Source organism: Canis aureus, chromosome 8 (genome assembly GCF_053574225.1).
Source record: "Canis aureus isolate CA01 chromosome 8, VMU_Caureus_v.1.0, whole genome shotgun sequence".
NCBI lineage: Eukaryota > Metazoa > Chordata > Mammalia > Carnivora > Canidae > Canis > Canis aureus.
Genome location: NC_135618.1, coordinates 21,990,754 through 22,015,037, shown reverse-complemented (window position 1 = coordinate 22,015,037; position 24,284 = coordinate 21,990,754). Strand labels below are relative to the sequence as shown.

Genomic DNA, 24,284 nt, shown 5'->3' with positions numbered 1-24,284 from the left:
CCTGAACTTGCAGCTAACTTTGCATGAGCAAGTAAACTTTTGCGGTGTAAAATCCCTGGGATTTGGTAGTTACTATTCCAGTACTGCCTAGCATATCTGAAACTATAGTTCTCCCAATGTCATGTCTATGTAGTTACAGTGCAGCTGGCAATGTTATGGTCCAGAAATATTTATTTGATCCAGCCTCATTATTCCAAGCTAACAAAAGTCAATCCTAAAATTTCTGCTGTACTTCTTGGAATGACATGTTCTCTTTCTGCTGAAGCTAAGCTGATAAGACATAATCTTAGGTCCACCCTGTGGAAACAGACTACTTGGGAATTAAAGAGAGGAAAGCAAAACAAGGAAAAGAGAATTCTTAACACTTTGCTGAGTACCCAGGTTCCTGAACTTTCCAGTCACATTAAACCAATCAATCCTTTATTTAAACCAATCTGAGGGTAGCCCCGGTGGCGCAGTGGTTTAGCGCCGCCTGCAGACCGGGGTGTGATCCTGGGGACCCTGGATGGAGTCCCACGTCACGCTCCCTGCATGGAGCCTGCTTCTCCTTCTGCCTGTGTCTCTGCCCACCACCCCCCTCTGTGTCTCTATGAATAAATAAATAAAATCTTTTTTTAAAAAATAGATAAATAAACCAATCCGAGCTGGGCTTCTCACTCTTAGAATTATGACTACCAGAGGTTAACTATGAAAGTCATAAGAAAGCTTAAACATAACATAAAAAACATTAATTTAAACCCTAGACTCTGAGAGGAAGAGCACATATATACAAGAGGGAAGGGGAAAAAGAAGAAAGTAATATAACTGTTACCTTTTGTGTATGCAGGGTTAGTCCTAAGCAATATATTTTTTAAAGATTTATTTATTAAAAAAAAAAAGATTTATTTATTTATGATAGAGAGAGAGAGAGAGGCAGAGACACAGGAGGAGGGAGAAGCAGGCTCCATGTAGGGAGCCCGACGCGGGACTCAATCCCGGGACCCCAGGATCACGCCCTGAGCTAAAGGCAGGTGCTAAACTGCTGAGCCACCCAGGGATCCCCTAAGCAATATTTTTTTAATCACTCTTGCCACTCTTTATGTAAAAGTAACCCATCAATAGGTTACTATTCCCAAACTTCAAGTATCCAGAGCCCAAAGAAACCATACACAAGCCACTAGACTACATTCAAGCCAACTTTGACACTAAAAAAAGTAAAGCACAGCCTAAAATGTTTTGTTTATATTCTATCCACCAAATCAAAACTTCTACTCTAGGAAAACATGTCCTGGAAGAAGACACAACAAATTATTAATTGTACTCACTTCCAGGGAGAAGGAGTGGTAAGGGACTTGAATTTACATGTTACAATGATCATACTATAAAATACATACTATTTTTATAATTAAAAAAAAATTTAATGATAAAAACATACAAAAATAACGTATACTCTCAAAGTAGCTGCTCATCTTTGGACCTTCTAAGAACAGTCTAAAGTCAACAAAAATTCATAACAAGTGTGAATGCTTAGTAAGTCCCATAAATCCTCACTTTGCATTTTCAATATGCTTATTAGATCAAATAAATCTCAGAGTATCTTAAACATGTAAGCGAAAAGCACTTATGTTACTCCTAAACTAAAGATGTGTTAGGCAATTCATCGCTCTCTACAAATCTGCCTTTACTGTCAGTTCCCATAGGTGATCCTTTTTCAGTATTTTCTTCTCTCGTTTAACAAGTCCGGAGATCTCCAAGGAACCAATTATGATAGCAGTTTATATATAAGACATGTTTTTGAGTAGGGTGCTATAAATCAGGAGTTAAATGAAACACAAAGTTTTATACATATGCAATATATATCAGAGAAATTAAAATAGATGTCCTAGATACAATGGTACTTCATTTTTTGATATATGTGTTTCACCCACGTTTTCTAACTACCTTAGGATCATGTTGTCTGGATACAAGGGAATTAACATGGTTCATTGGTCCTTCAGTGGTTGGAGAAGGTTTCTAAATTTAATGGGCATCTCCAAAAATTACCGTATGCCATATGTATTCTAGTTATATCTGTGATATTAAATATCATATTACTTAATTCAAATTTAAATTGCTGATTTTAATCTTTTTGATCCATTCTAGTTTGTCATGTTTTTATTTATTTTTGGTTTTATGGAAAATTATAAAATATCTCAAATAATTTCTCAAAACTTTAATTCATTTTTATTAATATCACAGTTAAATGATGGGAGTAAAGATATCTCTAGGATTTTTAAAGGCTGAAAATCACCTCTATACATTTTCAATCTTTCAACATTTGAGAAGCTGAGTTCTACTGCCTATTTAACAGGTCATCAATATCATACTTATCTGTAACATAGGATACAAATCATACTAATTCATCTGGCAGAAGTGTAGTAATAGATACCTGAGACTGATCACATCCCTCTTTTTCTTTTTTTATTTTAAAGTTTATTTGTTTATTTGAGAGAGTGAGAGCAAGAGAGGTCACAGAGGCAGAAGGAGAAGCAGACTCACTTCTCACAGGGAGCCTGATACAGGGCTGGATCCCAGGACCCCAAGACCTGAGCAGAAGGCAGACACTTTAATGGACCTACTGACCCAGGTGCCCCAGCATCCCTCTTCTTACTTACCCCTTCCCCTATATCTAACAGTTAACATGCTTAGGAGTTGCCATTTTAATACAAATGGCCCTTATTTGTGGGCCTGAATTAAGTGACACAGAGATAGAAAACTGAATCTCACTGGGCCAAAGAATTTACTTCCTAGATTTTTTATGTCTTGGGACCTGATATAATTTTGAGGCCAGTCTGAGTTGAATATCTGAGACATAAAACTTGACCTGTTGGTGACTGTATTTCCTGCTATACAGAGAAAGCCAGTATGCACTAAAAGAATAAAGGCAACCCACTAAAAGAAGCCCCTAACAAAATATTTGCTTATTTAAAGAAAAAACAACAGGCTCTGGGTGTGTTTCAAGTACTGATTCCTTCTCTGTGACCTAGATGCATCCCAGTCTTTTAATTAAAAAGTAAAATCAATAAAAGATATCAACAGGGGGATCCCTGGGTAGCTCAGTGGTTTGGCGCCTGCCTTTGGCCCACGGCGCGATCCTGGAGTCCCAGGATCGAGGCCCACATCAAGCTCTCGGCATGGAGCCTGCTTCTCCCTCTGCCTGTGTCTCTGCCTCTCTCTCGCTCTCTATCATACATACATACATACATAAATAAATAAATCTATCTTTAAAAAAAAGATATCAACAGATAAAGCAATAAATTTCCCATTATACTTACCATTTGAAGTGGGTTTGCCATCACTTACAGCCATGAATCTTTTCTCAGATAGTGTAAAATTAAACAGAAAAGATATCCACATGCGAAAGAATAAAGTTATATAACCTTACCTTCCACTATATACAAAGATTAATTTAAAATGGATCGAAGACCTAAACCTAAGAACACTACAAAATTCTTAAGAAAAAAATAGGAGGAAAGCTTCATGACACTGGATTTGGCAATGATTTCTTGGATGTGACAACAAAAGCACAAGCAATGAAAGAAAAAAATAAACTGAACATCAAAATGTGAAACTTGTGCATCCAGGGGATCCCTGGGTGGCTCAGCGGTTTGGCGCCTGCCTTTGGCCGAGGGCGCGATCCTGTGGAGTCCCAGGATCGAGTCCCGCATCGGGCTCCTGGCATGGAGCCTGCTTCTCCCTCCTCCTGTGTCTCTGCCTCTCTCTCTCTCTCTCTCAAAGAAAAAACAAAACAAAACAAAACAAAACTTGTGCATCCAAGGTCACAATCAACAGATGAAAAAGCAACAAATGGAATGGGAAAATGAATTTACAACTCCTCTATCTGGTAAGGGGCTAAAATCCAGAAAAATATTTGAACACTTAAAAGTTCAGTAACAAAAAACCCAAATAATTTGAATTAAAATTAAAAATTGGACAAAGAATTTGAATAGCATTTCTTCAAAGATACACAAATGGCCCTCAAGCATATGAAAAAATACTCAATATCACTCACTAATCCTTAGGGAAATGCAACTCAGAATCACATTGAGCTCTCTTACGCTAAGATGGCAACTATCAAAAACAAAAACAAAGGGTGCCTGGGTTGCTCAGTTAAGCATTTGACTCTTGATTTCAGCAGCTCAGATCCTGATCTCAGAGGTCCTGAGTTCAAGCCCCACACTGAGCAAGGAGCCTACTTAAAACACACACACACACACACACACACACACACACACACACAAACATAACAAGTGTTGGCAAGAAGGTGAAGAAATTGGAACCCTTAGGCATTGCTGGTGGGCATGTAAAACAGTTCACAGCCACTGAGAAAAACAGTATGATGGTTTTTCAAAAAACTAAACAGACTTACCATATGATCCAGAAATTCTTATTCTAGTTATACATTCAAAAGAACTGAAAGCAGGAACTCAAACAAGTATTTGTACACACATGTTCATAGCATCATTATTCATAAGAGCCAAAAGGTGGACCCAAATGTTAACAGATAAAGAGATAAAATGTGATATATACATACAATGGAGTAATATTCAGCCTTAAAAAGGAAGGAAATTCTGAATATGCTCCAACATGTGCAACCCTTATGTTAACTGAAACAAGCCCACTGCAGAAAAAGAACTACTCTATTTTACTTATGACTCCTCTAAAGTAGTCAAATTCATAGAAACAGAAAATAGAATTGCAGGGCTGGGAGAAGGAAAAAATGAGGAGTTGTTGTTTTTAACAGGTATAGAATTTTAGTTTTTCAAGATGAGTAAGTTCTGGAGATTGGTTGCATAATGGTATGAATAAACTTAAGGCACCCAAAATGTACACTTAAAATGACTAAGACGATAATTTGTTTCCCTTCTAAATACTGGATTCTTAAAAGACAACTGCATAATATCTTCAAAGTCCAAATTCAAATAAACAGCTAAAGCTGTCTGATTTACCTGTATTTTATACATACAGAATAATGAAGTAAATAATTTACCTCATTTTAGTCACTGCTACATTACTCAAATGGTACAAAAAATAATTTGGAAATGAATCTACTTAAGGCATTATGAAAGAGCCAAGAAATTAATGAAGTGATCTACACAGCCAACACCGGTAACAATCAAGCTGTTCTTGCAGTTGTTTAAACAATAATAGTCTTTAAGTCCTTTAAGCTTACTATCAAAATATTTAATACGACTGATTTGAACTTTCTTTCCTATGAGCTTTGTGTTTTACTTGTTAGTTTCTGCTTTAACATTTAATACAAGAAAAAAAATATAAAACATTTTAATAGAAAAATCAGGAACAGGGTTTGTGACTCTCATTAAGGTGATGAGCCTGAGTTTCTTTACTAGTTAAATGAAACATTCTACATTGATTGGATCATTCCTCAACAGTTTACTGCTGGATGCTTGCTATCCAGAAAATACAGGTCTGAAGAATACAATGGTAACGAGTATCATCACACTCTTTCCAAGATTAAGAGAGACAGCAGCATACGTAAATTGAAACAGACAATCCAATAGTTAAAAAGGTAGATTAGTAATTTGATGAATAATTAAGTTGGGGGGTCCGGGGGCAGGCAGCATCATTTTAGGTATAAAAGAATGAAATGAGATAAAAATAGAGCTTTATGGTTCACAAAAAGTACAAGGAAGGATAGGAGAACAAAATATCAAAAAGCTAAAATATGCTAATGATAACTACATGAAGTCCAAACCAAACATATCAAGAAAATACAGTTACATGACATTAAAGAAAAGGTTCTCCAGGTGTCATGGTGTTTGCTAAGCCATGAGGAGAAAAGAGCTGAGAGGGTAAGGAAAATATTAAAGGCAAGAATCAGAAAGAAGTAAATTTAACATTATGCTAATCTATCCCTAACACCAATTTATAATAGTTTATAAAAACAATAAAAGTAAAAAGTATTTATCTTAAATAATAATTAAAAAAACAAACTTTCTACATAAGGTTTAAAAAATACCCAAAGTATTCTTTTCCTTAAAGATTTTTATTTGAGACAGAGCAAGCAAGTCAATGAGAGAACACAATCAGGAGGGGCAGGAGAGGAAGAAGCAGGCTCCTCGCTGAGCAGGGAGGGTCATGAGCAAGACCCTGGGATCATCACCTGAGCCCAAGGCAGACGCTTAACCAACTGAGCCACCAGGTACTCCACCAAGAGTTCTTAATGTCTCAAGAAGGAAATGAAAATAAAAAGGGCTTCTTGAAAGGTTATTTTCCTTCCTTAATGAAAAAAAAAAATTTTAAAGGAAGATAAAGAGGCATGAGAAAGTAAAGACTAAACAGAAAATAAAAACTGATTTTAGTTGGATTATTCCGTATCTAAGCTATCCTAAATATCTGGGGCAGCTCTTAGCAGAATAACCTCATTACAATGATGTACATGACAAAAATGCTATCTAGTATGGACAGAAAGCGGTACTTTGACAAAGGTTCAGTATAAGACTGAGATCCTAATTTCTTAACTAAACTGAAACAAAGATCATTCAATTATTTATTCATTTATCTTAAGAGTCACTCAGCTCTAGAAGTACCAGCTATGTGGGCCAGGTTTGGTTGGCACTGGTACAGAACATAAAATCAAAAGGAATTTGGAGAGATTTCTGTTCTGGTTAAAATAAGTAGCTATTAGGCTTCTATCATCCAATCTATTTCTCTTCCAGTATACCACACATTTGAACCAAAAAGGAATAGTTTAGGGTGGAAATAAGGGAATATAATTTCATGGAGCAATCTCTATGATGGAACTTAATACTGTAATTATCTTTACTAGAAAAATATAAAATGAGGAGCCTAGTGGCTCAATTAAGCATCCAACTCTTGGTTTCTGCTCAGGTCATGATCTCAGGGTCCCAGGATCAAGCCCTTTGCAAGGCTCCACACTCAGTGGAGTGGAATCCCACTTGGGATTCTCTTTCTCTGCCCCCGCCCCTCCCCCCACACACACACACACCTTCCTCTCTCTCTCTAAAAGAAAGAAATCTTTAAAAAGAAATAAATCTTTAAAAAGAAATAAATAATAAATGATACATACCTATCATATCAGCTTCTTTTACTAAACAAATTTTAATCTCTGCCATACAAATAGTGTAAGTTTATTAAAAAAATGACCAATTTCATTTTTTTATGCCTACAAACCAAAAAGTATTTTACCAAGTAATCTGAAGTCATCATGTATCATCAATCAAAATGGACATGTCTGTTGGTTAAGCAACAACTTAGTTTTGGCTCGGATCGTGATCTCAGGATTGTTAAGATTGAGCCCTGTGTCAGGCTCACGCTCAGTACAGAGTCCACTTGAGATTCTCTCTCCCTCTCCCTCCTCTGCTACATGTGCTCTAATAAATAAGTACATCTTTAACTTAATATGCTAGAAATGAGATCAGGTTAAAAATTAAATGAGGGAAATTTTTCATTTTTCACATGTGAATACATTTTTTATTGCTATTTTAACTTTTCAGAAATCCGTAAGGCTTCTAGATTCTTGAGGGGTAAAGTTTCAAAATGGTAACTTTTGGATAGGTAAACTATCATCATCATTATTATTAATATACTAGTAGATTCACTGATTCATATTTTCATATGGAAAATACCTTGCTTAAAAAAAGAAAGTAAATGGATCAGGAAATTAGCATGATGCCATTGTGTCAATAAATGTCATGATAATAGTATATTATTATAAAAATATTATAAGTAATCTATTCAACATACTAGTCCACCATTCCATCCCTACAACCAGCCAGTAGTGACATACACCATCACTACTACTACTACAACAGTAAACATTTCTCTCCCTACTTTCTGCCACCCACTACCTTAAATTTCATTAGGGTAACTATACTCCCCCATCAATAGCTAGAAGTTAACCTAATATTCTCACCTCTGAATTGTTCAGGAGAAGCATATGACCTAAACAGGTTTAGCATGACAAAAGGAGATCTTCACCCAAGTTTCTGGAGGAAAAAAGCTGCACAAGCTTGCAGTCTGCTGTCCTTCTATCCCCCCTCCTTTTCCTTCTTTCAATTTCTTCTTTCCTCCTTTTCCTTCTTCTCTCCTCCCCCCCAGGTACAACAGAAAAGACCATCATTCTCCCCTGGAATGTGGAGATATGAAGATATGAAACCTAGAGCTAAGGGGGTAGAAAATCCAGTACTGAATGGGACCTGAGGATAAAGATAACAAGGGAAAGCAGAGCCAAGAAATGGTGCCTGGACACATATGACCTCTGAATCAAAATTTACGCGCAATTTTAGTCATGTGTGCCTGTGTTAGGTTAGATTTTTCTGTCACCTGCAATAAACCCTAACCCTAAGAACCTTATATCGGGGTCTAGTCCTTAAGGCTTCAAACACCCCCCCCCCCTTTTTTTTAAGAGAGAGGGAACAAGGGGGAGGGGCACAGAGAATCTTAGGCAGGCTCCATGCCCAGCACAGAGCCTGATGTAGGGGCTCAATCTCAGGACCCTGAGATCATGACCTTAGTCGAAATAAAGAGTCAGATGCTTAACTGACTGAGCCACTCAGTCTCCCCTTAAGCACCATTTTTATTTATTTATGTATGTATGTGTGTATGTATGTACTTATTTTTACCATTAAGCTCTAGCAAAAACTGTCAAATAATAGTCTAACAATGATTTTCCACTTGAACAAAATCTTAAGATAAATTCCATTTGTTTTAAGGCTAAAATTTTTCCTTTAAAACTGTTATCTTTTTTCTTTTAAGATTTTATTTATTCATGAAAGACACACAGAGAGAGGCAGAGACATAGGCGAGGAAGAAGCAGGCTCCCAGCAAGGAGCCTGATGTGGGACTCGATCCTGGGACTCTGCCCTGAGCCGAAGGCAGATGCTCAACCAGAGCCACCCTGGCATCCCTAAAACTATTATCTTCTAACACATAATCCAAACATTACTTTCATCAGTAATATATATATATCGGATTTTTGACAGAAACACAGATCAACACACTCAATTTCTAAGTTAATAGAAACTGAGGATCCAAGAAACTTAAACCTTCAACACTAAAGCAAAACGTTACAGTTTGGGAAAACTGTTTTACTCAGCTGTTTTACTCAGCTATTTCTTTTTCCTAGCATTTTGCTTCCTGATTTTAGGATTTTAAGATATTTCTGGAATGATGTCTGTTCATGATCTAGCTAGCCAATATTCCTTGTGGTACTAGCAATGATTTAATTAAATTGATCATTAAAAAAAAATCAGTTACCTAATTCAATCTAATTCTGACACACACACACAAAAAAAAACCGACAGAATTTACATTTATCTAATACTCAACTACTTAAAGATGTAATTTCAATTGAACACCAATAAGATAAATAAATATATATACGTATATATAAAAAGATGTAATTTCATTTCTGAGAACTAAAAAAACTTTAACTTACCTCAATTGTTTCGCATAGTTCTGTTCAATTTCTATCCTCTCTTTAACAAATTTTGCGTATCTTTCCAAGAAGTCAATTCCCCATTGTGTATGCTTGTCTAAGCTGTCGAACTGATCCTAGAAAAGGAGGGTAAAAACACATTGATAAGTCTAAAATTTTATCCACAAGCATTTTATACAGCTTCTGATTATTTATTCAGAGAGGTAATGAAGTATAAAAGGAAAATATCTAGACTTTTCTGCTAGTCTCTACCCACTTCATCCTTTAAGACCTACAGAGAAATAGGTTATAAATGCTAAATTTCTTATAATGCTAATTTCTTAGCATAATTCACTCTACTTTATATCTAAATGTCTTTACATATGTGGTTTCCCTGGACCCAACACAGTCCCCTCTTCACCTTTTAACAATTTACTCCTTGAAGACTTAGTTCAGGTACTATGGCTTCCAGAAAATGGCCTTCAATTCTCAGACTGGGATATGTTGGTCTTTCTCTGGGTCTCCAAAACTCCCCAAAGTTACTATCTTTTCTTTAAGTTTTTATTTAAATTCCAATTAGTTAACATACAGTGTAATTATTAGTTTCAGGTATCCAGTACAGTGATTCAACACTTCCAAACATCACTTGGTGCTCATTACAAGTGCACTCCTTAACTCATCCCACACCCCCTCAACTCACCTCCCTTCTGGTAACCACCAGTTTTGTTCTCTATGGTTAAAAGTCTTTTTTGTAGGTTTCTTTTTTTCCCCTTTGTTTTGTTTCTTATGTCAGTCTTTCTCTGACATTTCACTTAAAAAAAAAAATGCTCTTTAGCTCCATCCATGTTGTTGTAAGTGGTTAAGATTTCATTCTTTTTTATGGCTTTTTAATATATATTCACCACATCTTTTTTTTTTTTTAAAGATTTTATTTATTTATTCATGAGAGAGAGAGAGAGAGAGAGAGAGGCAGAGACACAGGCAAAGGAAGCAGCAGCCTCCACGCAGGAAGCCTGACATGGGACTCAATCCCAGGACTCCAGGATCACCCCCTGGCTGAAGGCAGGCGCTAAACCGCTGAGCCACCCAGGGATCCCCCACACCACATCTTCTTTATCAGTTTATCAATCAACAGACACTTGGGCTGTTTCTGTAATTTGGCTATTGTAGATACTGCTGCTATAAACATTGGGTTGCGTAGATCCTTTTGAATTAGTATATTTGTATTCTTTGGGTAAATATCTAGTAGTGTGATTGCTGGATAATGTAGTTCTATTTTTAACTTTTTGAGGAACCTCCATACTGTTTTCCACAGTGGCTAGACCGGTTTGCATTCCCACCAGCAGTGCAAGAGGGTTCCAGGTTCCCTTTTTTCCACATCTTCACCAACACCTGTTGTTTCTTATGTTGTTAATTTTAGTCATTCTGACAGGTGTGAGTGATAACCATAGTTTTAACTTGTATTTCCCTGATAATCAGTGATTTTGAGCATCTTTCCATGTGTCTGTTAGCCATCTGTAGTTCTTCTTAGGAAAAATGTCTATTCACATCCTCTGCCCATTTTTTAACTGGATTATTCATTTAAGGGGCGCTGAGTTTTGTAAGTTCTTTATGTATTTTAGATACTAACCCTTTATGGGATATGTCATTTGCAAATATCTTCTCTGATTCCATAGGTTGCATTTTAGTTTTGTTAACTGTGTCCTTTGTTGCATAGAAATTTAGAAATTAGTATCTTATTCACTTGCCATACTCTGTGGAGGGCAGGAACCATGTTTTATCCAACTCTGAACTCCCAAGGCATTAAGCATCATGCCTTGCATCATTGCAGGCAGCCAATGAAGCTATATATAAATAAAATCAAATATACATCAGTTCAAATTCTGGGCTCTGCATTTACCAGATGTTTGACATTGGGCAAATTACCAAGGCCTTCTGAATTTTTTCCATCTTAAAATGGGAGTCCCACCACACCTCAATAGGGTTATCAGGATATTATTAAGTGCTGTACAATGCAGTAGACATGATACTGACACATCACAAAGTCACAAAGTATCACTGGTCCTGCAGAACTCTCTCAATCCTCAAAAGATATTCCTTTCTGTTGCCTAAGAAACCACCATTTTCTATTCTTCAAGAATAATCTCCAAACTAATAACTTGGTGCTTTCTCCTTCTCCCATATCAAAAGTCTATAATGTTGACAAAGAGTTCAAAAATCATCCCTCTTCTTTATCTCTAATTGTTCTTCTTTTTCTAAATCACATGGATTAATAGGATTCGTTATTTACAAATAAATCATCTTCAAGTCTTTACCTTTTATCCCTTTCCCTACTTTAAATCATCTTAAAATTCTACTCATGAAGGTAAATTCTATCTAAACAGCAGAGATAGAATTCATCTGGCTGTCACAATTTGGTATTACTACTCTAATTCTATTTTTCATGCAACTCCAAAGTAGACTTGAACAGAGCAAGAGAATGCACTGCCCAGTAAGCTTAATTAGAATATTATTAGTATTTCCTGTTATAAATTAAATTTCCTTTCAAACTGAAAAACTCTCAACAAAAAACATTCCCCTAAAAACCAACAGTCTGAAGTTCTAACACTCATCCTTCATTTTTCCAAAATGTTTCAAAGGTTTCTTCTCACCATCTTCTTCATCAAATTTTACATTAACACTTCTTTATCTTCTAGATAAAATCTTTGATTTTTTAAAATTATAAACTATCCATAAAAAATTTAAATAACCATATATGTGTTTAATCATAAATTATATAAACTATACCATTAAATTATGTAATTATGAAATTCAGAAAAAAGAAATCTTAAAAAGGAAGTAAAACTGAAATGTTTGTTTTAAATCGTTTTTTTTTAACATACTTAACATACTTAACAAAAGCCTTTGGGCCATGACTTTTTAAAATATTAACAATTTTAGTGAGAGCAATGAATTAAATATGCTTCATTATTTCTAAAATCTTGGTGTAATACTTAATGGTAGGGCGCCCGGGTGGCTCAGTTGGACTCTTGATTAAAGCTCAGGTCATGGTCTCAGGTTGTGAGATGAGCCCTGAATGGGGCTCCAAGGCTCAGTGCAGAGTCTGCTTCCCTCTCCCTCCCTCTTTGCCCCTTCTCTCACTTAGGCATTGAAGTTCTCGCTCTCAAATAAATAGAATCTTAAAAAAAAAAAAAAAATTTAATGGCAAAGAAATCTCAAGCCTTGGTTCCAAACTGCGACAATTAGTTTTTAGTGGTTGTCATAGTTAGGGAAACAAAAAGACTCACAAAACTCTAAAGATCTAAGTGGAAAAAATTCACTATGGACTGTACTTTCCAAATCCCTTTTCAGTTTTTTTTTTTAATTTTTATTTATTTATTTATGATAGTCACACACAGAGAGAGAGAGAGAGAGAGAGAGAGAGAGAGGCAGAGACACAGGCAGAGGGAGAAGCAGGCTCCATGCACCGGGAGCCCGACGTGGGATTCGATCCCAGGTCTCCAGGATCGCGCCCTGGGCCAAAGGCAGGCGCTAAACTGCTGCGCCACCCAGGGATCCCCCAAATCCTTTTTCAATCTTATTCACCAATATGTAACAGTTTGTGTTAAAATTAGGGTAATAAAGATCCTTGATGTTAGGCTGTTATTTTTACAAACTAATCAGAAAGCACTGCATCGTCATATTTTCAACACATAGGTTCAAACTCCACTGAAACTGATGTGATTTTTGTCTGTCAATTTGGCTAGGCCACATTGCCTATAATTTTGGTCAGATATTATCCTGGGTGTTTCTGTGAAGGCATTTTTTAGATAAGATTAATATTTAAATTGGTGAACTTATAATAAAACAGAGGATAATCTGTTTTATTATCCTAAAGTGAACAAGCCTCATCCAATCAGTTGAAGGCCTTAACAGAACAAAGACTAACCTTCCCCTACGAGAAGGGATGCTGCCAGCTGACTGCCTTTGGGCTAAAATGGCAACCAAAACTCTTCTTTGGCCCATCTTGCAGTTTGAACTTACCAAACCTTTAAAATCATGTGACTAAAGTCTTTATAAACCAATCAGTCTCTCGTTTTCTCTACACACACACTCACACCTGTCAGTACTAAAGATATAATATTTGCTGGTCCATACATTATTCTCAGCAACAAAATTATATAATGATGGAAGCATTTCCAAACATCCATCATCAAAATGCTTTCTCCACAGCTCAAATTTCTTTGGAAAAGTAGCTATTCACTATTAAAATGTTCTGTAGTTTGATGGGACAGATTAAATTTTCTCAAAAATATTTGACAGGAAAGCATATTACTAACAGCTACTTATTAAAGAAATTGTGGGCAGCCCGGGTGGCTCAGTGGTTTAGCACCGCCTTCAGCCTTTGTCCCAGGGTGTGATCCTGGAGGCCCAGGATCGAGTCCCACATCAGGCTTCCTGCATGGAACCTGCTTCTGCCTCTGTCTGTGTCTCTGCCTCTCTCATGAATATATATATATATATATATATATATATATATATATATATATATTCAACACATTTAAACAAACCTGTATGAAACAAAAATTTTCAGTGGTCCCTCCCCATTTCATTTGGAAATATTGTCAAAAGTCTATCTGCTGCATTGTAAAGCATTGTTTTTATAAATAATGACCATTTTTATAAATTACCATAATAAAAATATGCTGTAATATCCTGTGACCTTCTGGCTTCACTTATGTTTTTGCTTACCAATAAATGATGAAGTGAATAAATTACAACCATATCCCAATTACCTTTCTAAAATCCCAGTCAATGCACTGTTATATCACTGGTTATAATCTGTTTTTCATAAAACTCTGTTTAGATCATTTACTATTATGAATAAATCATCAGGGGTGCCTGAGGAGGTTAGTCGGTTAAGCATCTGCCTTCAGCTTATGTCATGATCCCCAAGCCACACATGGGGTGCCCTGCTCAGTGGGAGCCTGCTTCTCCCTCTTCCCCTCCTTCCTGCTTATGCTCTCTCACAAATAAATAAAATCTTAAAAAAAAAAAAAAGAATAAATCTTCAACACATCTTTCCTTTAACTACTTTCCAAAAAAAGTAGTTCTAAATAAACTTTATTATTGAAACAATCTTACAAACATATACTGAAATATTAGAAACATCTATATCTTAATTATACAACCATGCTTTCATCATATAATTTTTTCTAAAATATTTCTTTAGGGGTGTCTCCTATGAGCTTTCTAACAGTATTTGTTGAGATTAGTTTGTCACCATGTTGTTTTATATATAACATGTGTTTTTACCACAAAAGGAAGAGTAAGTATATTCCTAGTAGCATGCTTTTACCATTAAGTCTAAAATCTAAAGAGGATTCCAGTATACTCATGTTCATAGGAGCATTATTCACAATAACCAAAAGGTGAAAACAACCCACACATTAACAGATAGTGAATAAACAAATTGTGGTGTATACATACAACAGAATGCTACTCAGCCTTCAAAAGGATATTCTGACACATACTACAACATGGATGAGCCTTGAAGACATGCTATGTGAATTAACCCAGTCAGAACAAATACTATGATTCCATTTCTACGGAGTACTTAGAGTAGTCAAATACATAGACACAGAAATGTGGTTACCAGGGGCTGAGGGAGAATGGGGAGTTATTGTTTAATGGGTAGAGTTTTGCTTGGGAAGATGAGAAAGTTCAGGAAATGGATGGTAGTGATGACTGTACAATACTGTGAATATACTTAATGTCAGTAAATTGTACACTTAAAATGGTAAATGTTACCTATATTTTACCACAATAAAAGGAAAGAGGCTTCCAAACATTTATCAACAAATTCAGTGAAATTTAGTAGACTCTTGACCATGTGACTTTAAATATCACTAAAAAAAAAAACTGCAGAGGTCACAATCTGCATTCTTATTTTTCTTTTTTTTTTTTTTTTAAAGATTTTATTTATTTATGATAGACATAGAGAGAGAGAGAGAGAGAGAGAGAGGCAGAGACACAGGCAGAGGGAGAGGCAGGCTCCCTGCAGGAAGCCCGACGTGGGGACGTGGAACCCAATCCCGGGACTCCAGGATTGTGCCCTGTGCCAAAGGCAGGCGCTAAACCGCTGAGCCATCCAGGGATCCCCTGCATTCTTATTTTTCAAACTCTTGCTTATTCTGATGGCTTCATACTGTTATCTGATTATCGTAAGACACAAAATACATTCAGGACAAGCTTCATTAATAATCGTAACAGATCAGTAGCCATATTTCAAATAATCTCCTTATGGGAAACCACTTCTAGTCCATATGATCAGGATACAGCTATTGTATCTTTTTTCTTTAATAAACATTGTTAATAACTACTGTTTATATTTTTTCTCAAATGTATTAAGAAGATAAGCATCAGCCTTGCCATTTCTTATTGTTTTCCTATGCTCACATATTTAACCCACAATGTCTTTATTGGAAACTTTTAAGTCAAAAGCGAGACTCCAATGTCAATTCATGTTTAAAACACTAGTACAGTATCACAGTTGTTCTTTTTTAGAGAACATACATAAATAGAAGTACTAAGTTCTTTTCTCTTTATTTCAGTGGATCATCTTGTGTGCTCTACTTTGAAGACCCTTGCTTTAAATTATGCATTATCATCTGATCTATATCAAGTCCTCCCTAATCTACTATATGGTCTTATGTTATCTTTACCTTCTCTTGTATCCACACAGAATTCTAGTTTTCTATTTTAGTTCATCACTTTCCAAGTTAAATCAAGAATATTGGTCCAGGGCACAGGGGTGGCTCAGTCAAGTTAAGCACCTGCCTTCAGCTCAGGTAATAATCCCAGAGTCCCCGGATAGAGTCCTAAAGAGTCCTGAGGATTGAGGTGGGGGCTTCCCTCTCAGTGGAAGTCTGCTTCTCCCTCTGACCCTACCCCCCTCTCATATAAACAAATAAAATATTTAAAAAAAAATACTAGTCCAAATTTACATATCCCCCAGGTCTATTTCAAGGTCTTTCAGGATTCCTAAAGAAAAATCAAATCATCTAGAGAACTTCATATCTAAGACCTATGTCAAATTTTTAATGTCATTCCTTTTTCCTCCAATACTCAAAATCATTTATGTTAAAATTCCACTGAACAGAACCTTGGACTATATATATATTAACTCACCAAAAGGTATTTTTAGAGTTTGTCACCATAACAAATGTTATTTTGCTCAATCAGAATATTAAAAGAAAGTATAGTAAAATTTTATTTTTCAGCTACTGAAGGTAAAGTTACTAACCTAAAAAATCTCTTTTGATAAAGTTTTTAATTTCTGATTTTTTAAATATTCAAAAATATTACTGGATAACTGTACAAGCAGAAAATTAGACAAGCCAAATAACTGTGTTAATTATATTTAACTAAGATCTTCATATACCCATTAAATAAACAGATCCCAAATAAAGGCCAACTAAAAAAACATACCAATCAGTATTAAAAGGCAAGATAAAGCATGAGATACACAATTGAAAGTGAAACAAAGTTCTCTTTTTTAGCCACTCTAGGGGGAAAAAATCTGAATTGGAAAAAAGTGGGCAACCCCGGTGGCGCAGCAGTTTAGCGCCGCCTGCAGCCCGGGGTGTGATCCTGGAGACCCGGGACTGAGTCCCACGTCAGGCTTCCTGCATGGAGCCTGCTTCTTCCTCTGCCTGTCTCTCTCTCTCTCTCTCTCTCTCTCTCTCTCCCTCTCTGAATAAATAAATAAATAAATCTTTTAAAAAAATAAAGGAAAAAAGAAAAAAGAAAAAAAGTACCTCTGAAAGCCAGTAGTTTTAAAACAGAAAATTTTAAATACTACATTATATACATGTATTATAAATTATTTTTTTGCCTCAATCCACAAACTGTAAATAAAAATTTATGTCACATATATATTTAATGTTATGACATTTAAAATGCAAAAGAAACACTTATTAAGTGTTCTTAAGATAAATTTTATTTAATCCATTGAACAAGGTATCTGGGTTTTCAACTAGACATATTAATTACAATACATTTAAGAGATAGTATAAACACCATAAACTCCAAACATTCAAAAATGAATGATTTAAATTCTGAAAGTGAGCAGAGAAAGTAATTTATTAATATTCATACAAATAATAAAAAGGCAAAGTAAATAGCAAGAGATCCATACAAGATTCATGGCTGAAATGTTAAAATTTCAATGAACAAAAAATGTCCACTTTAAATTGTTATTTTACCAGACATTTTACTTTTTCTCTAAGCAGAACTCAACAAAAGCAACAATTACAAAACTGTAAAAGAACTTCACCATAAAGTTGTCTCAGTACCCTAAATCCGAGAGATATCAGATAACAAAGTACAAGTTTATTTTGCATTTTTATATATATACCAGTTTCCAAACAATCATTTGATCACTTCCTTTGTTAACAATGATATTAGTATTTTGGGGTGATTCAAGGACTTAAGAAATGTTAAAACCAAGGATTAATAACAAAATTAACCTTATCACATAGCCTAGAACATACACTAGCACTTACTAGTATGCTGACTGAATAACCATTCTATTTGCTTAGTACTTTTGAATTTACAAAGTATTTTCACATACATTACCCAATGTTCCCTACAAAACCCTCTTGTGGACAAGGCATTTTATAACCAAGGAAACCAAGTTCCTGAAATTAAGGAATTGAACCACTCTGACTCCAAACTTCTACTATAACACACCATTGTTTGGTTAAATAAGGCTAGTAATTACTGTTTATTAGTAAATAATGGTCCCAGACCCTTGATTTTATAAATATGGAAGCTAAGGCCCAGAATGCTGAAGTGATTTGCTCATAGCTGGCTAGCAACCAAAATGGGATGGGGTTAGAAAGATTATCTTCTAAATTCACATTCAGTTTTATATTCTTAATAAACAAATGAGTAACTGTTGTGAATACTGTTAGTAAAAATGATGCATTTCTTTCACCAGGAGAGAAACAGATGGTCTGATAAAAATTCTGGGTCACTGGGGAGCTTTGAGCACCATGAAAGGAACAAATTAAAAAATCTCAAGTTAAAAACTGCCTAACACACACACTGAATGTCTAAACTCTCTTTATAAGATCCCTGGTAAGTTGTTGAGTCTTTTTGAGTAGTCAGTCATACCATTAGTGGTCAGAACAACTCCAAAAGCATGAGAGAACATGGCTGGACATCAAGGAATGCTTTTTATTAACACAAAATGAAGGGAACTCTTCTATCAAAAAATGAGAACCAATCATAAGCCTTATGTTTAGTTTCAAAGCCTGAGATCACATTTCTCCCCAGGAACTGTCAGCAAATACCTTGGACTATATAGTGGAAAATGTCAGAAAATGCTCAAGATAATAAACTAAAGAAGTAAAATTAAGCAGCATCTGAAACCACCTATGGATTACAAATAAATAATATTAAGTTATCAAAAAAGGCAATTAGCCTTACTCTCCCATTCTCTCTACCTTTAGCATTGCTCTTATTTCTATGGATTTACTCTAGATCACTGCTTCTGTGAAATATGCTCTCTCCCCTCGGTGGTATGCCCTAATTAAATGTGATCTCATATTTAAATTCAAGAAAGCTATTACTTTCTATCTCCTTCAGGTACTGTTTTTCTTTTTAATTTTGTAAAATATTTAAAGTTACTTTACCTTATTCATTTGGGGACACAAGGAAAACACTCGAAATTAAAGTTGGCATCAACAACTAACTGTCCACACTATTCAGCATAAATCATGTGTTGCTCCAAGGTTCTACTGTATAGTGATGTGTGGTAATAAATACTAAATTTACTCAGTCACATTACTTTTATCTATAAAATTATCTTTAATTCAATTTAATTAAAAATAAGTATTTTATGGATCACAAAATGTTAATTCTTTTCAGAAGTCACTATTTTATATTCAATCCTTGTTTTTCTAATTACTTTGACACAGCCTTGCATCCAAATGAAGTTCCAATAAAGTACTTCTGGTAAAGCACCAAGGGTCACAACTATTTTTTGAAAAACTTCCTTCACTAAAAAGCAGAATAATGACTTTGCTGTCCTAGTTTGGGCTTACTCTATGGCTCTGATTTCTGCCAAAGTTTCTCCAGCACTTCTGAATACCAAAGTACTACCAAAAACATTTTTAACATCTAACACAACTGACTTTTCTCATTCTTGGATTCATATGAAACTGGAAACTTTTTTAAAGTCTCATGGAGCTAAAAAGCCAATTTGTAATTCAGAGTCAACAATATCTACCCCAAAAGTAAACAAGAATATATTAATTTTAAGATAAATAACTGAATTACTTGGATTTGTTTCCTTGTGGGTTTTTTTTTTTTTTTTTTAAGATTTTATTTATTCATGAGAGACACAGAGAGGCAGAGAAATAGGCAAAGGGAGAAACAGGCTCCCTATAGGGAGCCCGACATGGGACTCAATCCCAGGACCCTGGGATCATGACCATAACCAAAGGCAGATGCTCAACCACTGAGCCACCCAAGCGCCCCTTGTTTTTTTTTTTTTTTTTTTTTTTTTAAAGATTTGAGTGAGAGAGAGAGCAAGTAGGGGGAAGGGGAGAGGGAGGGAGACAGAGAAAATCCTCTGCATGGACAAAAGCCAACTCCCCACTGATCAAGGAGCCTGATGCAGGACTTAATCCCAGGACCCGACCCAAGATCCTAATGTGAGCCGAAATCAAGAGTCAGCCACTCAACCAACTGAGCCACCAGGTGCCATCACTGTTATCATTTCATGCAAATAGCCTCAACTGTCTTTGCTCTCTCTTGCTTTGTCAAATTTCAACCCTGGTATTATATTTAACTCTTTACCAACCCTTTCTCGTGCTGCAGGAAAAAAATGGGGTGGGAAGCAAGGAAGGAAAGGAAGGACGGACAGATGGACAGACAGGCAGAGAAACCACCCAATCAACCAAACTCATTGGTCATTATTTTGAAACATGTGCTTATTAACCCAAAACAGTTTAATACTACTTAGCCTGAACCCATTCACCATCCCACTATCATAGCCAACCATTTTATACATTCTTTCGGTTTAAATTTGCACCACCTCCTATCCTATCCATCTCACTCTCAGCCAAAACCCTGCTTCCTCCCTCACTAAAAGAGACACAATCAGAAGATAATTCCTCATTCTCCAACTCTATTTTTAACACAAACACCTATGTGCTTTTATTCTGCCCTCACGCTTATTACGTTGGATACACTATCTACAACCTTAGTGCTTCTACCTACCTGAAGAATCAGTGCAATTTCAGGTTTAGTTGTTAAAATGTTTAAGACTCTGAGCCTGCATATGCTTGATGTATTCTAGAAAGAGTAGACGTTAAAATGGGAAGTGTAAAGGGTCAGAATGCAGGCTGCACAAGCCTTATCTTCCACCATAAGGACCTCAGCTTTACAATGATTGAGATGAAAACACACTGGAGGTTCTTGAGCATAGCCCAACATGACCTCAGATTATTAAACCTGATTAGGGAAAAAAAAAAAAAGTGATTCAAGGCAAGGGAGACTTTTGGGGAAGGCTACTGCAATAATCCAGACTAGAGATCAGGTTAGCTTGGACCAGGGTGGAAGGAGCAAATAGTGAAAAGTGGTAAGATTTTGGATATATATTCTCAAGCCGTGACAACAAAAGTTTCTGATGTTTTCTGTGTGGGTTGTGAAAGAGATTTTGAGCACCATCATCTAGAAGGATAAATTTGCTTTGAACTAAACTGGGGCAATTAAGTGAACAAGTCTGGTCAAGGAGAAGACAAAATTTTGGTTTTAGACAGTTAAGTCTGTGATATCCTTAGACATCCAAGATATGTTGAATACGCAGTTAAATACCTATATCTGGAATTCAACAGAAATGATCCCCCATGAAGATATATGGTAAGATATGATACTGAATTCAAAAAACTGAAGTCATTCCATGCATCTTTTCCAAACACAACGCGATGAAACTAGTTGTCAACCATAAGAAAAAATCTGCAAAGAACACAAATACAGAGAGGTTGAATAACATGCTACTAAACAATGAATGGATCAACCAAGATACCAAGAGGAAATAAAAAAAATACAGAGACAAATGACAATGAAAACAAAACATTCCAAAATCTTTGGGATGCAGCAAAAGCTGTTCTAAGAGTGAAGTTTATAGCAATACAGGTCTACTTCAAACAGTGAGAAAAATCTCAAACAACCTTACACCTAAAGGAGCTAGACAAAGAATAAATGAAACCTAAAACTAGTACAAAGAAAGAAATAATAAAGATTAGAAAATAAATAAATGATATAGTAACTTAAAGAACAAACAGATCAATGAAAGCAGGAGCTGTTTTTTGAAAAGATCAACAGAATTGATAAACCTTTAGCCAGACTCAAAGAGAAAAAGAAAGAACTCAAATTACACGCAATACAAAATCAGAAATGAAAGAGAAGATATAACAACACAAATACAAAGGATGAGAATATTTTGAAAAATTTATGTCAACAAATTAGACTAGGGAAAAAATGGACAAATTTCTAGAAACATATAACCTCCCAAAACTAATCAGGAAGAAACAGAAAATTTGAACACAGCAATTACCATCAATGGAATTTAATTAATAATCAAAAACGCCAAACAAAAGTCCAGAACCAGATGGCTTCACAGGTGAATTCTAACAAACATTTAAATAAGAGTTAATAGCTATTCTTATCAAACTATAACAAAAAACTGAAGAGAAAGGAAATCTCAAATTTATTCTATGAAGACAGCATTATCCTGATACCAAAATCAGCCTAAGATAAAAAAAAAAGAGAACTACATGCCAATATCTCTGATAAACATAAGATACAAAAATCCTCAACAAAATACTACTAAATCAAATCCAATAAATTTAAGAAACCATTCACATAATCAATCACAATTTGTTCTTGGGTTGCAAAGGTAGTTCAATGTTCACAAATCAATCAACACAATACATCATATCAAAATAAAGGACAAAAACCATATAATCTCAGTAGATGCAGAAAAAGCATTTGGCAAAGTACAATACCCATTCATGATAAAAATCCTCAACAAAGTAGGTTTAGAGAGAACATACCTCAACATAATAAAGGCTACATATGAAAAACGCACAGCTAACATCATACTTGATGGTGAAAAACTGAGAGCTTTTCCCCTAAGATCAGGAACAAGACAAAGATGTCTACTCTCATCACTTTATTCAACATAGTATTACAAGTCCTAGCCACAGCAATCAGGTAAGAATAAGGAATAAGAGACATCTAAATTGCTAAAGAAGTAAGACTGTCAACACTTGCAGATGACAAGATACCATACATAAAAAACACTAAAGACTCCACTAAGAAAGTACTAGAACTGAAAAATGAATTCATTAAGGTCACAGGATACAAAATCAATATACACAAATCCGTTATACATTTCTATACATTAATAATGGAGCAGAAATTTAAAAAAAAATTTACAGTTGCACCAAAAATAATAAATAACCTAGAAATCACCTTAACCAAAGCGGTGAAAGACCTATACTCTGGAAATTATAAAACACTGTTGAAAGAAACTTAAGAGGATATAAATGGAAGACATTCAACATCCCATACTTTATAATAATACCTTTAATAATGCTAAAATGTCCATGCTACCCAAAGCAATCTACAAATTTAATGCAATCCCTATCAAAATACCAACAGCATTTTTCACAGAACTGTAACAAATAATTCTAAAATTTGTATGGAACCACTAAAGACCCTGAATAGCCAAAGTAATTTTGAAAAAGAACAAAAAAACTGGAAGTATCACAATTTCAGATTTCAAGTTATATTATAAAAATGTAGTAATCAAAAAGTATGGTAACTGGCACAAAAACAGATCCACACATCAACAGAAGAGAGAGCCCAGAAACATACCCACAATTAAATGGTCAATTAATTTTTGACAAAGGAGGCAAGAACAGCAAGAAGAAAAAAAAGGTCTCTTCAAAAAAAAGAGAACTAGAGGCCAATACCTGTAGTTCCAACACCATTTGGTGTTGGAAAAACTGGTCAACTACATGCAAAAGAATGAAACTGGACCACTTACTTATACCATACACTAATATGAACTCAAAATGGATTAAACACCTTTGAGACCTGAAACCATAAAAATCCTTGAAGAGAGCACAAGCAATAATTTCTGTAACACTAGCCATAGCAACTTCTTTCTAATATGTCTCCTGAGGCAAGGAAAACAAAAGCAAAAATATACTATTGGGACTACATCAAATTAAAAAGCTTCTGCACAGTAAAGGAAACAATCAATGAAACTAAAAGGCAACCTACTGAATGGGAGAAGATTTTTGCAAATGACATATCTGACGAAGGGTTAGGATCTAAAATATATAAAGAACTTAGACAACACCAAAAAAGCAAATAATCCAATTAAAAATAGAACATACAGATGGCCAACAGGCATATGAAAAGATGTTCAAAGGCACTCACCATCAGGGAAATACAAACCAAAACACATATCACAATGAAGTATCCGCTTACACCTAATAAAATGGCTAAAATCAAAACAAGAAAAAAAAGTGTTAGCAAGGACGTAAAGAAAAAGGAACCCTCAAGCACTGCTGGTGGGAATGGAAATTGCTATAGCTATTTTGGAAAACCATACGGAAGCCCCTCAAAAAATTAAAAATGGAATTACTGTAAGATCCAGTAATTCCACTTTGAGTATTTACTCAAAGAATACAAAAACACTAATTTGAAAAGATATACGTACCCTTATGTTTTCTGCAGTATTTACAATAGCCAAATTATGGAAGCAGCCCAACCATCCACTGATAGATGAATGGATAAA

The 24,284-nt window shown here is 35.3% G+C and overlaps 1 protein-coding gene across 5 annotated transcripts in view; it reads right to left on the bottom strand.

The window, feature by feature from the left end:
• The window catches only part of FNBP1L (formin binding protein 1 like), a 120,855-nt gene that overhangs the window by 56,519 nt on the left and 40,052 nt on the right, over positions 1-24,284 (bottom strand). For all 5 annotated transcript variants that reach the window (XM_077905486.1, XM_077905485.1, XM_077905487.1 and 2 more), the window contains exon 2: positions 9,440-9,555. In XM_077905486.1, coding sequence (XP_077761612.1) covers positions 9,440-9,555 — 116 coding nt within the window. The remainder of the gene's footprint in view (positions 1-9,439; positions 9,556-24,284) is intronic.